This window comes from Gadus chalcogrammus, chromosome 18 (genome assembly GCF_026213295.1).
Source record: "Gadus chalcogrammus isolate NIFS_2021 chromosome 18, NIFS_Gcha_1.0, whole genome shotgun sequence".
NCBI classification, from domain to species: Eukaryota; Metazoa; Chordata; class Actinopteri; order Gadiformes; family Gadidae; genus Gadus; species Gadus chalcogrammus.
Window position 1 is genome coordinate 21,222,804 of NC_079429.1, and position 17,978 is coordinate 21,240,781.

The following is a 17,978-nucleotide window of genomic DNA, read 5'->3' on the forward strand; positions in this document are numbered from 1 at the left end:
CTTCTCAAACTCGATCAAATAAACAGCTCATGTTAAGCGCTTTGAGTGTGAGAAAAGCGCTATATAAATTTAATCTATTATTATTAATCGAAAAATATTGCCTGTTTTTCGGTTCATATATTCCACACACACACACACAGACAACACGAACACACACACACACGTATGTATACAATCCCCTAACCTTGCAGGTCCATTTGAGTGGAAACCAACTGCAGCACCACCTGTTGTGTTGTTGGTTGTGTACCAAGGTTATAGCAGATTTTGTTTAGAACTGAAGCCTCAGTCCTGTGTGGGGGGCCCTGAATCAATCCTCCTCATTCTCTGTTTACTGGCTTCTTATCCTAAAATTACAATTACAATTAGGTAATTTAGCTGATGCTTTTATCCAAAGCGACTTACATCGGTTAATACACACATTGACACACTGACGACAGAGTCTACCGTTGCAAGGCGACAGCCAGCTTGTCAGGAGCAGTTAGGGTTAAGTGTCTCGCTCAGGGACACATCATCACTCAGCTAGGAGGAGCTGGGGATAGATCTAGCAAACTTGACAACTGCTCTACCTCCTGAGCTAAGCCGACCCCCTAGCCAACCCCCTATCCTAAACGAAGTACAGTACGTGATGTTTTAGAGTTGATATGAATAAATCATTTTTGTTTCTGTAGATCACCCTCGGGTCTTAAGAGGTAACAGCCCCTGCTCATTGTTACGGTGAACATATGTTTGAATGTGTGCAGCACATGTATACTTACGGTGTTGGTCTGTGATCGAGGCAAAGACACCACTGGGGGGGCGTCCTCTTCACTGTCCACGGCCCAGTGTCTGGCGTTGTAGACCGCCTTGGTAGGAGACTAAAACACACAAAGTCAATTACACAATACTCTAATCTAGAAAAACACTCCAATTGTACTCAATCATTAAAGGGAAGGCCAAAGAGAAAGCGACGGCAGAGTTAATGTGAGTCCTACATGTAGACGCATCCTGTTTGGTTTACAATCTGTGTCCAGGACTTCAAGGACAGACAGTCCACTCTTCATGCGGTCTCCTTATTTGACATGGAAGGCAGAGTAGGACCACTGAGTTATTTTAATCGTCATTTGGTATAGAGTGTTTTTTTATCACTGGGATAATAGCTCCCCTTACTTGTCCTGGACAATAACCACCATTAGTCATGGCTGATGATAATTAAAACTAGCGTTGACAACTTTGTCATATTTGTTGAAATTCTCTTTACATCCCAACAGCAATCAATCACAATAAACTGACAATAAAATAAAGAAATCCAGTATCCTTCCAATTATTGAACTTGGCCAAAAAATAACCAATGGGCTTGTCTGCCTACCTATCAGTGCTGACCTAGAAATCAGGTAATATTACACTTATAAAAAATGAAATACATTAGCTCTGAACTTTTAATTATTTACCATAAGACCTGTCACCATCGTACTACTCAACGCATTTGCATTTGGTATGTTTTCCCCTCATGGTGCAGCCCTACTCCCCATCCACCCAGCACGCATTTGGCATTAGCAAAGTCCTGCACAAGCCGAGGCATACCTATTGTTAGAGCTATTCACAAGTTTTTGGTTTAGAGGGAGGCCTGAACGTAGGGTGGGATGTTTTAGGATGGATACTTTCAAAATCTAGCTTACTTAGGCTGGTTTCTTTAAATTGCCTTCCCTCACTTTAGGTGTACCTTGTTTAAATAAATATACATCACATATATACAAGCAAAATAAAAATACATTGGGCATCGTTGATAGATACTTGTAAATGTTTAGAGATAAGAGAAGAGTGAAAGATATTGTGAAAGTAAATTCCAGTATTTTTTTTAAGCATATCCTGAGTAAGAGGTTAGGAAAATACCAACTTTGTTTTGTTACGTATAAATCCTAATTTCACCTGGAGGACTTTGCCAAGGTTGTGTTGGAAATGAGAAGCACTTCATGTCGACTTCATGTCATTGTTCTTCCGATCCTTCTGAAGAACAATGACTTCAGTTGTGCTGCTGGGTGTTCCCTCTCTTCCTCTGTAAGCTGGGTACAGGGGAGCGATGCCCAGTGTTCCTCATACCTCACCATGCACTCCGCACTGCGTTCATTCAGCTTTAGTCACGCGCCCCCTAGAGTCTGCCAAGTAACGCATTTGGTAACCTTGTTTTCACATACCAAAAAACAGGTTTCAACTTTAAATTTGAACTTCGCAATATCCATTTCAGCATCAACTGCCGGGTGGGAGAAGTTTCTTATTCTTGAAAATGTACCATTACATCAGTTTCTTTCTATTGTACTTGGAATTTATATTTCCCCATTCACTTTTAATAATACATAGTTATTATATATGCTTTGGCAATGTACATATATTTACAAGTTAAGTTATCCATGCCAATAAAGCTCTTTGACAGACAGGAGAGAGGGAAACAGAGGGAATGGATAAGAGAACTGGAGAGAGAGGGATTTGACAAGAGAAAGAGAGAGGGAGACAGAATGGACAAGAGAAAGTGAGAGAGGGACTTGACAATAGACGGGGAGAGAGAGTGAAACAGAGGGAATGGAAAAGAACGGGAGGGAGACAGAGGAACTTGACGAGAGAGGGAGACGGATAGAATGCACAAGACAAAGTGAGAGAGAGGGACTTGACAAGAGAAGGGAGGGAGAGTGGAAGACAGAAGAAACCGACAAGAAGAAGTGAGAGAGGGAAAGAGGGGGGCTTGACAAAAGCAGGGGAGAGAGAGAGGCCATTGCTAAGAGCAAGTACCGTATTTTCCGCACTCTAAGGCGCACCGGAGTATAAGCCGCAGCAGCTAAATTGAATGATGTGTACATATATAAGCCGCACTGGGGCGCGGACCGGTCATAGAGCCCATAGAGTTAAAGTTGGTGGACTGTAACCTGTAAAATCCAAAGATTTAGGAGGTCCCCTAGTGGCCGTTAGCTGTAAAAATCCATAGATTAGCCGCATCGTTATATAAACCGCAGAATCAAAAAATGGGAAAAAGGCGCAGCTTATAGTCCGAAAATTACGGTAAAAGTCGATCATCAAAGTCATAACTCATCAGTTTTGGCAACGAGCTCCCTGCCGATTTTAAGACCGCAGAGTTGCTCAACAGCTTCTGCAAAAGACTCAAGCCCATCAGTTCATATTTCACCTAGACTCTGCATAGCCACCCCGTCTCACCCCTCCTATTTGTTGTATGTTGTATGTTCTGGCACTTAATGTAAGCACTTATTGTACGTCGTATTTAGTTATAGTACTTAATCGTGTGTGTGTAGCATCTTATCCTAGCCATCTTTGTTCCATACGGGGTTAACCTAGCGATTGTTAGTACTTTGCACTTTGTTCTATGAACATCCTTACTGTACCGACAGCGATATGTATTCTTTCCTCTTATGACAAATGTAAATCAATTTGGATTAAAGCGTCTCTTAAAGGCCCCAAATGTAAATAGAACGGAAAAGAGAACGGGAGAGAAAGAAAGACAGAGGGAATGGACAAGAGAGAGGAAGACAGACAGGGAGCGGACAAGAGAATGGGGGAGAGCGAGAGGGAGACAGAATGGGAGAGAGGGAGACAGAGGGAATGGACAAGATAGGGAGACAGATGGAAAAGATGAAAGAATAATTTAAGAAGGGAAAGACAGACCGCTCAAAGGACGGGACGACAGACAAGCTGCGTTCACACCAAAAGTCACATTAGTCGCCCTTTCGCGTTGTCGCCCAAGTACAATGCTGCCACTGGTGGATTTGTATCAATTCACATAATTATCCCTCCCTGCTATTTTGTAGTTCATCAAAACACCCTTAAACAACTTGAGTGTCACATACTTATGCCACCCTACGCAACTAACAGTGCAAGCAGACCAATGGTAACAAAGCGCCCAGTCCTTCCTCCCTCACTTTAAAAACCACCAGCCGCCACTGGTACTGATTCATACGAAGGGCACCTTGTTGATACACTCTTCTGAAACTCTCAAATTTGCTCAATTTGTCTTTAGTTATAGATTATTATTAATGATTAATAATGTGTGAAGACACTGATTATGTTAATAATTTCTCACAATAATTATCAAAAATGACTTTAAAAAGGTGGGAAACAGATTATATCAATATTCTACACTTTATTTCTATTAATCTCAGCAACTGTTTACATTTTCAGATGATCACTACATTTCATAGAAGAAAAAAAATTAAATCCACTAACCAGGGACAAACCCTTTTAACAAATGATTAACTATGTTTCACAATGTTTGAAAAAGTTATCAATTATGTAATGTTTAATAAAAATAAACTTACATATTTGTATATAAATCTATCACATTTTGAACTATTGACCAATCTGCTTCATTTTTATCAAAATTATAACCGTTACATTTCATGAACACTTTTGAATTGAACCATTTTTCCAAATTTTACAACATTTGATAAGAAACATCTCTGATATTCACTAACCAGTGACAAACCCTTTTAACAAATCATTAACTATGTAGCACCTTGTTTTAAAATGTTAGCAATTATGCAATGGTTAAGAAAAATGAATTTATGTATTTTTCAATAAATCTATCACATTTTGAACAAAATGATATCTTACATTTCATGAACGTTCTGAACACTTTTGAATTGAACACAATCTTTCCAAATCTTGATTCAACCTTGCCACTGACAACATCTGGTATCTTACTTTGTGAGTGGGAAAACTGGCATTGCATGCTGTTCACCAGTTTATTGTAATCTGGTGTGTAACTTGCCACTGCAACTCTGAGTGAGTCTTGCAGATGTGCAGAAGTGAGGCGGGTTCTGCGTTTGTTTTTGATGAAGTTCATGTCAAAGAATACTGATTCACAGAGATAGGTTGAACCAAACAGGCTGGCAACCGTCATAGCTGCTGTGCTTACACCACTGTACTTTTCTGTGTCAACAAGGCTCCAAAAGTTTGTGGCCATTTTGCAATTTTACGATTTCAATCTCCACCTGTCCAGCATCCAAGTTGAACGTTGCACTTAGTTGCTCAGCAATGTCTTATGTCCACGTTCATGAAAGGATTAGAGATGAATGAGACGCATGGCTCAAGCAGATCAAGTTCACAAAACCTATTCTCAAATGCTTGCCCAAATCCGTTTATGACCTGACAGTACTTTTCTGCAACTTTGTCCAATGTATCAGATGCAGAAGCATGGTCTTTCAGTACCGAATGCACCGAGGGAAAGTGCAGCATTCTTTTCCTCTTTAAATGCACAGAGAAAATGTTCATCTTGGCTTTGATGATTTTCACAACATGAGTCATCACATGCTCAAAGTCGATCACTTTTGCAGATAAAGCCTGCTGGTGAATGATGCAGTGGTAATGCAGAAGTTTTGGGAACTCTGGGTCACCTTTACAGTGAGCGATGAAACCTGCATGTCGGCCGATCAAAGCAGGAGCCCCGTCTGTAGTGACCGCTACCAGCTTTTCCATTGTTACCTTTTTCTGTATGAAAAACTCCTTCCACTCGTTGTAAACGTCAACTACCCTCGTAGTTGTCTTTAAGGGCAGTAGTGTCAGGAGTTCCTCTTTTGTGGAGAGAACTTCAAACACCATCCGGATAAAGACAGACAGCTGCGCTGTACAGCTGTTGTCCACAGACTCGTCACACTGGATGCTAAACCACCTGTCAGATCCCGGTTCAGCTGCTCGGCCAGGTTAGCTGACATGGCTGACTCCCGTCTAGTCATCTTCGATGCCCCCAGTTGGACATCGTAGAGACTGGAGATTAGATCGGTTCCATTTTTCTCGTCTTTAAGTACAGTGTTGGCAATTATCATCATTGCTTCTTTGAAAACTTCTCCGTCTGAAAAAGCCTTCTTGTCAGAAAATGTTTTGTGGGCGTTTGTCGCCGGCCTCCTGAAAAAAAAGACTGCTGCTTTCCCAAAGCTGCATTTAGCGCAGACTTTTTCTGCCCAGAACGCGCTTCCCGGTGGGTAGTTACCCTGGTAGCTTTGGTGGGTAGCGAAGTGTCTCTCAGAATTGTGACGCGTTGCCGTCGCCACGGTTGCCCCGCAAATGAGACAAACGCAGGTTTCTTTCACAGTAGTAAAAAAGTACTCCCATTCACTGTGAAAATTTCTTTCTTTTTTCTGCCATGTTTTTGGGGTAAGAAGGCTCCCCATCTTCGCTGCTTCCCGCTCACCTTTGAACTAGAATAGGTCAGGGTTGGACTAAACCCATCTAAATGTATTATGCAAACATTTTTAACATTTTTATTTTTAAGATCTTGTCATTTTCATATCCATCTAAATATGTGTGATTACATATTTTTTTGGACGCAGCTCACTGGTGAGAACACGGAGCGCTGAGATAGACCGACCCACAGACAGACTGATGGCTGGGGAGAGGCAGAGGGGATAGCTGGCTCAGGAGGGGAGCCGGTGGCCAGAGGAGCTGCCAGGAGAGCAGAGAGGGGCTAATAAGCCTAAAGAGGGAGTATATAAATATAAATTGCATTTTATAAAGGAACAGGGTTGGAATTTCACGACAGCCACGACGGCAATCGTTTCCGCTAGGCTCAAGCGCGCTGATTTGGAATGTCTTTAGGTATGTCGTCACAAAGCATCTAAGCACCTCCCCTTACTCTACCTGGCCCGCCCAGAGACGTTGGCCCGCCAATGAGACACGACCATGCGAGCGCCACATGTGTGTGTGAATACACACACTGTAACGCAAGTGTTTCTTGTCGGTTCTTTAAAGTCTCTTGTATTTCCACAACAAGACTGTAGTGGGGGTTATCTGAGCCATGGTTGAGAAGGAATTGGGGGAAAGAAACTTTGGCTTTGACTCGCTGAAGTACATGAACTGCGACATGCCGCCGGTTGCCGCGAGGCACCATCGCCCGGCAGGGGGCAGCCGGCAGCGCGCGGTTCAGTCTACTTCAGATTGATGTGAAAGTGGAAGAACCAGAGACGTCGCAGAACCCGACAAAGTCGTTTGTGATTCATAATATCGTCTGGAGGCGCACACAGCTTTTGGCCGTGCTAATATGCATTATATGATATAGATATCTATGTATTATATAATATTATTTAGATATAGAGCTCCAGGACTGTAACGCAAGTGTTGTACACTTCCTTGTTATTTGGATAACCGTTCTGCTGTTGGTGTTATAGCGCATAACACGTCGGACTCTCGTCTCTGGTATTTCTACAACGAGACTCGTAGTGGGGGTTATCTCAGCCAAGGTTCAGAATGAATTGGGGGGAAGGAACTTTGGCTTTGACTCCCTCAAGAACATGAACCACGACATGGAGGAGAAAGGGATTGTTTGAGGCGAATGTCTCCCGCTTGAGCCCCGCTGAGGGACCACCGCCGGAGGCGGAGGTGCATAAGCGCTGCCCGGCAAAGATCCCTTTCTCCTCCTTGTCGTGGTTCATGTTCTTGAGGGAGTCAAAGCCAAAGTTCCTTCCCCCCAATTCATTCTCAACCTTGGCTGAGATAACCCCCAATACGAGTCTCGTTGTAGAAATACCAGAGACGAGAGTCCGACGTGTTATGCGCCATCACACCAACAGCAGAACGGTTATCCAAATAACAAGGAAGTGTACAACACTTGCGTTACAGTCCTGGAGCTCTATATCTAAATAATATCATATAATACATAGATATCTATATCATATAACATATTGTGTGCGCCTCCAGACGATATTATGAATCACAAACGACTTTGTCGGGTTCTGCGACGTCTCTGGTTCTTCCACTTTCACATCAACCTGAAGTCGACTGAACCGCGTGCTGCCTGCTGCCGGCTGCCCGCTGCCGGGCGATGGTGCCTCGCGACAACCGGCGGCATGTCGCAGTTCATGTACTTCAGCGAGTCAAACCAAAGTTCCTTTCCCCCCAATTCCTTCTCAACCATGGCTCAGATAACCCCCACGACAGTCTCGTTGTGGAAATACAAGACACGTCAAAGAACCGACAAGAAACACTTGCGGTACAGTGTGTGTATTCACACACACACATGTGGCGCTCGCACGGTCGAGTCTCATTGGCGGGCCAACGTCTCTGGGCGGGCCAGGCAGAGTAAGGGGAGGAGCTGAGATTCCTGATGACGTCATGAGCACAGACATTCCAAATCAGCGCGCTTGAGCCTCCGTTTTTTCAAAGGCGAGCAGAACAGCTAGTGCTAGTTTTACACCAAACGCAAGTTTTAGCCACTGGGGGACCATAGGCAGGCTAGGGGAACTCATATTTATGTTAGAAAACCTCCCAAAGTGAGATTTTCATGTCATGGGACCTTTAAAATGTCTGTATGGAAACTTGTTTGGTACGCCTCCGTACCGAACCGAGCACCCCGTACCGAAACGGTTCAATACAAATACATGTATCGTTACACCCCTACTCAATAGGCAAGATAATTACTTCCAATGGGTTCAGTTATCAATGCTATGCAGACGATACCCAATTGTATCCGTCTTTCCCCCCAGAAGATTCCACAATCCCCAGGATTTCTGCTTGTCTGCATGACATTTCGGTATGGATGAAAAATCGACACCTGCAGCTAAACCTAGAAAAAATTAGTTGCCGATATTCCAAGCCAAACATTACCCATCAGAATAATGTCCAGTGACTAATTCTCTCTTATCCCAACTGGTACGGCACGGAACTTAGGTGCAATAGTAGACAATGGACTATCCTCCTTTGATCATATTTCTGCAATCACCAAGTCATGCAGATTCACACTTTACAATATTAGGAAGATCAGACCTTACCGTACACAATACTCAACTCAACTCCTCGTCCAAACTATGGTCTTGTTTAAACTAGACTATTGTATCTCCGCTCTAATTGGTCTCCCTGCATGATCTATCAAGCCATTGCAGATGATCCAGTACACAGCAGCCCACCTTCTTTTCTAGAGCCTAAGAGGGCACATGTTACACGTCTGTTGGTATCACTAAACTGGCTCCCCATTGAAGCAAAAATCAAATGTAAAATCCTGACTTTGGCCCATAGGGTTCTTACTGGTTCAGCACCCTCTTACGTCTTAATTTAATCCAGCCATATATCCCCTCTAGACCTCTGCGTTTATCAAATTAGCGAACTGCTCTCATTCCAACTGCCTCAATGTTGGAACAAGATGCCAAATATCATTTGCTCGGCCAACAGTCTGGACTCTATTAAAAAACATCTGAAAACACTTCTGTTCTCCCAGCACTGTCCTGTCTCTCCCAGCACTTTCCTGTTTAAAACTGAGGCCGCTACATGCAGTGAAGCTACCTCAGGACTCATCAAGCAGAGTGGTCCCTTCCCACAGCTATGGTTTCTATAATGAGCTCAACCGCCTGCCCCATTCAGCCCAAAGACGGGCCGAGTCAGGAGCATGGTGGGATGCTTTCGGCAGTACGGGCAACACGCCCAGACCGGAGCCCACTAAAACTCTCTGCCGGAGTCTGCAACGCCTCCACACCAAGGACATTAACTTAATAGTCTTAATCCCAAAGGCTGGGAGAGGATAGAGGAACAGGGAGAAAGGAGAGACTAAGAGTGAGGGAGAGATAAAGAGAGCAGTCCTCGGTCTCTGTTAAAAAGGTTTTGATAGTGTTGGGGTTAGTCTTTATAAAATGGAGAATAGGTAACCAGAGGAATCCAATCAACGGGAACATTACAGGCTATAGCCCCGCAGACTATATGGCCTATTACAGCATTTAAATGCTAACCCTAGCCCTAAAAATTAACGGTTATTGTTGCCAAGTAAGAGGCATCTCGATAAGTAAAATCCCATTAGTCAAATTCAAATTACATTCAAGCAACCATGTGACTTATGGAATAAACCCTGATTATATCTGCCAGGTGAACTTGTCTACATCCCATGTTTTGTTTCAAGTAGATGTTTGTTCTGTTTACATGTTAATTTTCAATGTTCTTTTTTTTCCTGGACATATTCTCCTGTTGACTTGACTAGATACACATAGGAGCGTATTATTGTTATGACCCATTGTTAAGGATATTGTTTCTAAGTTGAAGTAATTGCTGTAGAAGGTGATCTGAAGAAAATTACAAATAAAAAATAAGTAGCAAAACATCATCTTATGGCGCATTTGTACCGGCGGGTGCGGGTCGGTTAGGTGCGGCTTGGTGGAGTAGTGAAGGTGCGGTTCGGAGCAGCTCAGTTACGGCTCCAAGCAGTTCATGTACTTCAGCGAGTCAAACCAAAGTTCCTTTCCCCCCAATTCCTTCTCAACCATGGCTCAGATAACCCCCACGACAGTCTCGTTGTGGAAATACAAGACACGTCAAAGAACCGACAAGAAACACTTGCGGTACAGTGTGTGTATTCACACACACACATGTGGCGCTCGCACGGTCGAGTCTCATTGGCGGGCCAACGTCTCTGGGCGGGCCAGGCAGAGTAAGGGGAGGAGCTGAGATTCCTGATGACGTCATGAGCACAGACATTCCAAATCAGCGCGCTTGAGCCTCCGTTTTTTCAAAGGCGAGCAGAACAGCTAGTGCTAGTTTTACACCAAACGCAAGTTTTAGCCACTGGGGGACCATAGGCAGGCTAGGGGAACTCATATTTATGTTAGAAAACCTCCCAAAGTGAGATTTTCATGTCATGGGACCTTTAAAATGTCTGTATGGAAACTTGTTTGGTACGCCTCCGTACCGAACCGAGCACCCCGTACCGAAACGGTTCAATACAAATACATGTATCGTTACACCCCTACTCAATAGGCAAGATAATTACTTCCAATGGGTTCAGTTATCAATGCTATGCAGACGATACCCAATTGTATCCGTCTTTCCCCCCAGAAGATTCCACAATCCCCAGGATTTCTGCTTGTCTGCATGACATTTCGGTATGGATGAAAAATCGACACCTGCAGCTAAACCTAGAAAAAATTAGTTGCCGATATTCCAAGCCAAACATTACCCATCAGAATAATGTCCAGTGACTAATTCTCTCTTATCCCAACTGGTACGGCACGGAACTTAGGTGCAATAGTAGACAATGGACTATCCTCCTTTGATCATATTTCTGCAATCACCAAGTCATGCAGATTCACACTTTACAATATTAGGAAGATCAGACCTTACCGTACACAATACTCAACTCAACTCCTCGTCCAAACTATGGTCTTGTTTAAACTAGACTATTGTATCTCCGCTCTAATTGGTCTCCCTGCATGATCTATCAAGCCATTGCAGATGATCCAGTACACAGCAGCCCACCTTCTTTTCTAGAGCCTAAGAGGGCACATGTTACACGTCTGTTGGTATCACTAAACTGGCTCCCCATTGAAGCAAAAATCAAATGTAAAATCCTGACTTTGGCCCATAGGGTTCTTACTGGTTCAGCACCCTCTTACGTCTTAATTTAATCCAGCCATATATCCCCTCTAGACCTCTGCGTTTATCAAATTAGCGAACTGCTCTCATTCCAACTGCCTCAATGTTGGAACAAGATGCCAAATATCATTTGCTCGGCCAACAGTCTGGACTCTATTAAAAAACATCTGAAAACACTTCTGTTCTCCCAGCACTGTCCTGTCTCTCCCAGCACTTTCCTGTTTAAAACTGAGGCCGCTACATGCAGTGAAGCTACCTCAGGACTCATCAAGCAGAGTGGTCCCTTCCCACAGCTATGGTTTCTATAATGAGCTCAACCGCCTGCCCCATTCAGCCCAAAGACGGGCCGAGTCAGGAGCATGGTGGGATGCTTTCGGCAGTACGGGCAACACGCCCAGACCGGAGCCCACTAAAACTCTCTGCCGGAGTCTGCAACGCCTCCACACCAAGGACATTAACTTAATAGTCTTAATCCCAAAGGCTGGGAGAGGATAGAGGAACAGGGAGAAAGGAGAGACTAAGAGTGAGGGAGAGATAAAGAGAGCAGTCCTCGGTCTCTGTTAAAAAGGTTTTGATAGTGTTGGGGTTAGTCTTTATAAAATGGAGAATAGGTAACCAGAGGAATCCAATCAACGGGAACATTACAGGCTATAGCCCCGCAGACTATATGGCCTATTACAGCATTTAAATGCTAACCCTAGCCCTAAAAATTAACGGTTATTGTTGCCAAGTAAGAGGCATCTCGATAAGTAAAATCCCATTAGTCAAATTCAAATTACATTCAAGCAACCATGTGACTTATGGAATAAACCCTGATTATATCTGCCAGGTGAACTTGTCTACATCCCATGTTTTGTTTCAAGTAGATGTTTGTTCTGTTTACATGTTAATTTTCAATGTTCTTTTTTTTCCTGGACATATTCTCCTGTTGACTTGACTAGATACACATAGGAGCGTATTATTGTTATGACCCATTGTTAAGGATATTGTTTCTAAGTTGAAGTAATTGCTGTAGAAGGTGATCTGAAGAAAATTACAAATAAAAAATAAGTAGCAAAACATCATCTTATGGCGCATTTGTACCGGCGGGTGCGGGTCGGTTAGGTGCGGCTTGGTGGAGTAGTGAAGGTGCGGTTCGGAGCAGCTCAGTTACGGCTCGCGTTCCCACCGCCGACTTTCCCCTTTGGGTAGGGCAGGGTTAAATCCGGATGGCGATAGCCTCAGCAGCTACGTTAGCATCGTGATCTCATAGCAGCCCGACACAGTGTAGCCTGCTAATAAATCCCAGGAACAAGACGACAGCGACACAATGACAGCTCCACAGTGAACTCTTCCCATCAGGGAGTTTAATTTACATCTGGGGATCTGGGGAACATTTCCACCTCTCTTAATGCCAGAAAAATATTAGTATGTTATTGACTTTTCATTTTGCTCAGACCCCATTAATCATCGCTTGCGGTTATATTAATTATTATTGCATAATATTATATAGATGGAGATCCGGGAGTCCGCAAATGGCAACAATCACTTTTCCTCCATGCTGTGGTTCACTCTGACTCTGCTCATTGTCAATGGGCAGCAGCTCATTTACATTTAAGCTAAAGACACCTGAAACGGCACATTCTGAAGGGATTGAAACAGAGGCTAATAGCGGTAGGCAAGATTTATTTTCCTAAAAGCCATTTCCAGCAAACAGCTTCAAAAACATATTTCCTGTAACTCATATACTATGTTTACTAGTTGGTAAAACACTATAATATGTCTCCTTTAAGGCAAATGTAATGCTGAGCAAAGAGACCACAGCCACCAGTACCTAAGCCTCAATACAGAAGTGTGCCCATCTGGGAGCTGTCCTGTACCACCTCACTGAGAACGGTAGGGAAAGACACAGAGAAGCATCGAGCATTTAGTCATTTTATCAGACGCTCTAAAGAGAAGGTACTTCAGCTTCACGAAAAGGGGGTGACCTGCATCGAAGCAGAGGGGAACGGTCACATACTGTTTTGGGGAGACAGGCAAAAACAAAGGATCTTCATCCCGTCTTCACCCAATAACAGTCTTTCCAGTGAGATAATGGCATAGATTACTAGATAGGTTATTGTCGAGGATACTAAAAGACATAGCCATGTTTAAAGCAACAAAGAAAATTACAGCATTGGGGATTCACCGGCTCTTAAAACCAAAAGGTGACTTAAAGAGGTCATTCAGATGCAGGTCATGGGCACTGGGGAGCACTGGTGCTCCCCATTGCCCATGAATGAATGACAAGTGTTGAAAACAAATATTTCAACTGAGAGACGAAACACCCAAGCTCGAAAAACGTTAAAAAAAAAAAATGCAGTATCCGTGCAATATATAGTACAGGAACAGTTCACAAAATTCACAGGTCGGTTCATATCAGTGTGACGGTTCGGAACGGTACGTTTTTAGTAAAGCAGCAGAGAGGTAGGGGTTTGGTGTGTCAGTGTGCGTGCGTGTGTGCGTGGCTGTCACACTTTCCTACAGTTTGGGAAAATGGCTAAAACGAAGAGCCACGATGGCGTACTAGACTATGCAGATTAGTTCTGCTGTAAAGAGCAAGTGAACCAACCAACCAACTTGGATTCCAAACTTATTTCAAAAACGACAGTGAAGGTGTCGTTATTTAATGTGACCTGATAGGAGTCAAGGTTAGAGATGAAAATAAAGTGATTTTGATTTTGCAGTCCCACCTACATATTTTAGTCCAGACATTAGATTCAGACTTAAACATCTGATCCAGACGATGGAGGGGGAATAAAGTACATTTGAGTTGGTGAGCCGTGTTCTTGAAGAGGGGGATCATGGCACTGGGATGGACAGAGAGGACGAGGCTCCTGACCTTCTTGAAGATGCGTCGGTGGCTCTCCTGGTTCTTGTCAGCCTGCTTGCTGCTGGCTGGCCTCCTTGGGGAGAGCAGGGCCTGGGCCACCCTGAGGCTCTCTGCCAGGGAGTCTGACAACACACGGAACATGAGGTCAGAATGTACTCAGCAATACACACAAGACCAGACCCACAGGTTTGGAAAGTTGAGGAAATCAGACATCAAGGAAATGGTAACTTCGGTTTCAAAAGACAGTTCTGATGATTATAAAATATTCTTCCCTGGGGCAGTTATGTTTGAAATATTTGACATTCTGCCATGCAAATACAAGCCAGCACAGAATTTTTTTCTACCTGGTTTACAATATGATATGGATGTTGTGCATCAGCTAAAGAACAGGAACAAGGACACTGGTGATGAAACAGCTGATGTATAATGGGTTACACACGTTTTCTTTTGTAACCCAAGTATGAGTCATATATATATATATATTAATAGAAATACATAAGAGACACTGGTTGTCAAGTGTTGCAAGGCGGCTCCATGGTGAGGTAGGAATAGCATTTGTTCAGAGGGTAGAGATGAGCATTCCTCATAGTATGAGGTAAACTGAGTGTTGAGTCACCTCAACACTCGCGTAATGAGATCCCTCATTCAGTTCTGGGAACACGTGGTACATTTTGATTCGTATTGAAGTGGATTGGCAGTATAGCATGGGTGAAATTGAAGGACGTTTCATTGACTAAACGATACGTTGGTGGTGGTGGTGTTGGCATTTTTTACTATCTCTTTAGATAAATATTTTTTCTACTTAAAAACTATAATTGTGTTATTTGAATAAGCTTACCAATTACTCATCCGGGCTTTTGCAGTTAGAAAAAAAAAGTAGCTTCCAATTAAAGGGTAATTCCGGAGTAAAATGGATATGGGATATGTTTTGTATGATAACGAGTTGAAACGTTAATTTTGGAGCACAAAAACCACATATAGACGCTTTCTTCAGTTGGATGTTTTTAGCTGATTCTATCAAAACGCTACAAACTTGGAACGAAGGGGGCAGTGGTTATGGTAAAAATTAAATCGCTATTTTAAACCACTTAAAAGGCTAGAAGTAGCCCGACACTTCTTTGGTAGTATAATGAGGGTCTTTACATATAAATCGAGGCATTGAGAACTTTGTAAGCGTACAGATTGTTTATTAAAAATGACATTTTATACACACAATACCATCAGTAGATCACCCGTCGACGCCATTTTGTTTTCAAGACTCGATAGGTAGATGGACGAACACAGAGATTGTGACATTCGCCAGCAACACGCAAGCTCTGTGTTCGGCAATCTACTTCGTCCAACTAATCTTTTTAAATTAGGGTATTGATGCTGCGCGCCTTCTCTTTGCAACAGAATTTGTTAGATAGATATAAAACCATTTAATTTAACATAGACAAACATATTTTCTTTTTAAAATAAAAATTTGGAAAGAAAATACTTTGGTGGCTCTCCATCGTGATGTCGGTCGTCCATCGGCAAAACCCTAATGGGGATCTTAAATGGGGCTTAACAGTAAGTTTATTAAAAATGAGTGAGGGAAGCAGCTACCTTACTCAACATGGACAATGTTTAGTGGAAAGGTGGTGTAAATAGACATTTGTGTATACTGGTAATTGTGAGTACATGGCATTACACTAGTTTGTAATGGAATGTCGGTTCTTCAACTTGGTGCTCATGGAAGTCTGTTAAGCACAAAGTGTGTTTGTATGGTGCACACACTGAATGGACTGGCCAACCTCCACCGTGGAACGCCATCACATACCTCTGAAGCCCACTCTGAATCAACAGAGTTAACATCAGCTCAGCCTCCCGGCCCCTCAGCACTGTACAAGGGTGTTGGTACTAACCCGTTCCCATACTTCTGTCTGGCCTCCACCGTGAAACGCCATCACATACCTGTGAAGCCTACTCTGCATCAACAGAGTTAACACCAGCTCAGCCTCCGGCCCCTACTGTACGAGTGTGATGGTACAAACCTGTTCCCATACTTCTGTCTGGCCGCCGGATCTCTGTGGTTTTCTTCTCCTTAGCCTCCAGTTCCTCCAGGGCCCTCCATCTGTCAAAGGGGTCGGGCGGGCTGTCCACGGGTGTTTCCATGGAGACCGGGGACTCCACCATGTCCAACTCCATGACGCTCTTGGCCTTCTTCCTCCTCTTGGAGAGCATGGCGTGCTCGCCAGGGTCCTCATCATGCTCGCTGTCGCTGTTGCTCATGTCGTCGAAGCCAAAGTATTTAATCTTGTAATTGGAGCTGCCCGCTGGTTGGTCGCTGTGGTCGGCTCCCTGCTGGACGTCGGGGTCGTCAAACCCAAACAGGTCCTTCTTGGCGTCCTTCTTCACTTTGCTCTGGGCAGGCCTCACCCTGAGGAGGAATAAACGGGTCAATACAAGATGGCTTCTGCTTCCCTCCAACTAGGGATTAAGAACGTCCGGTTAACATCTTTCATACGTTTTTGTAAAGAGTTTGCTCGCAACTATGGTCAGCAGACCGTAGGGAGTACCAGAATATTCAGATATTCCCTAGATTCAGCTTTCCATTTTTAAATCTGATTCTTGCCGCACCCGCGCCTTAAGAAGGGATCACAGTTCTTATGGCAGTGCTGACGTATAGCATTGCTACAGGCTATACTCCGTTCAATCAGGCTGCCAGGCCGCAAGTCTTTCTTGATCTATAAACAGAGAGTGAATGAAGTTTAGAATATTTTATACTTTTATATAATATTTACAAAAAAAAAAAAGATGTAGTTAAGGCGGCAGGCGTGTGTTGCTCAGGCGGCCGCCTAAACTGTAAAGTGCCATTGGAAACCCTGTAACACACTCCATAGTAGAGTTCATCACTATGGATATAAGACTCAAAAAGTAAATTCCATTTCTGAGAAAGATGGACGGCCCCAAAAACCTCCAGCATTTCACGCCCCCTCTCTGAAGTACAGCGAAAGAGAACCAATTATTACTTGCTAGAAACTCACCTCTGAGGTAGGGCTGGGCGATTCATAAAATATTTATTGCGATTTTGATTTTAGCGTCAAACGATCACAAAACTAATATTAAAGCTGCAAGCAGCATTTTACGGGTACCAAGCCTAAAGCCCACCAATTAGACCCTGTCGGACCGTTAAGACCTGGACAGACCATTAAGAACCTGACGCAGACAATTAAGACCTGTTTGCATACGGTTGGTAACGCTGGAATAGCGTCAGCTTGGATCCGTTGATGGGCAAACAACATTTCGTGACCATACGTCAAAAGGATGAGGAGTTATAATTCTTTAAAGTTTTCATTTGATCGCTTTAGCGCCCCCTATAGTCCTATTTTGATTAACTTTAGCCTGGTTAACCTTGACCTATGCTTCTTTAAATACACCAAGATGGGGATGATTGATAATTTGGACGTCCAGCCGCCATTTTGCTACAGGTTCTGGGTATCCTAGGAACATTTGCTCAACCATGAGGAGATACAAATGTCTACAGGATTTCATGACTGTAGAAGAAAAAGGTCAGATAATATGTCCGTCCAAAGTCTGCATTTTCAGTTAATTGATATAGCTCCGCCTATCGCCCAATCTGGGTACAATTTGGAGAGGTTGCATTTTCAGTTAATCGTTTTACTGCTCCCTATAGCCCGATATAGATACAATTTGGAGGGGTTCATCTTGACCCATGTGCGTTTGACTACACCAAGTTTGATGATTGGTTTAAGGCAATGGTTTTCAAACTGTGGGGCGCGCCAGAGTACTTCAGGGGGGGGCGCGACGTGAGAAAAAAAAA

At 43.5% G+C, this 17,978-nt stretch overlaps 1 protein-coding gene across 1 annotated transcript in view; it reads right to left on the reverse strand.

Moving 5' to 3' along the window:
* The window catches only part of LOC130371065 (wings apart-like protein homolog), a 41,826-nt gene extending 25,000 nt beyond the window's left edge, over window positions 1–16,826 (reverse strand). The window contains exons 1-4 of the mRNA XM_056576694.1: window positions 16,818–16,826; window positions 16,189–16,624; window positions 14,180–14,292; window positions 756–854 (exon numbers count right to left, since the gene is read on the reverse strand). Of these exons, the coding sequence (XP_056432669.1) occupies window positions 756–854; window positions 14,180–14,292; window positions 16,189–16,624; window positions 16,818–16,826 (657 nt within the window). The remainder of the gene's footprint in view (window positions 1–755; window positions 855–14,179; window positions 14,293–16,188; window positions 16,625–16,817) is intronic.
* Window positions 16,827–17,978: the final 1,152 nt, after the last annotated feature.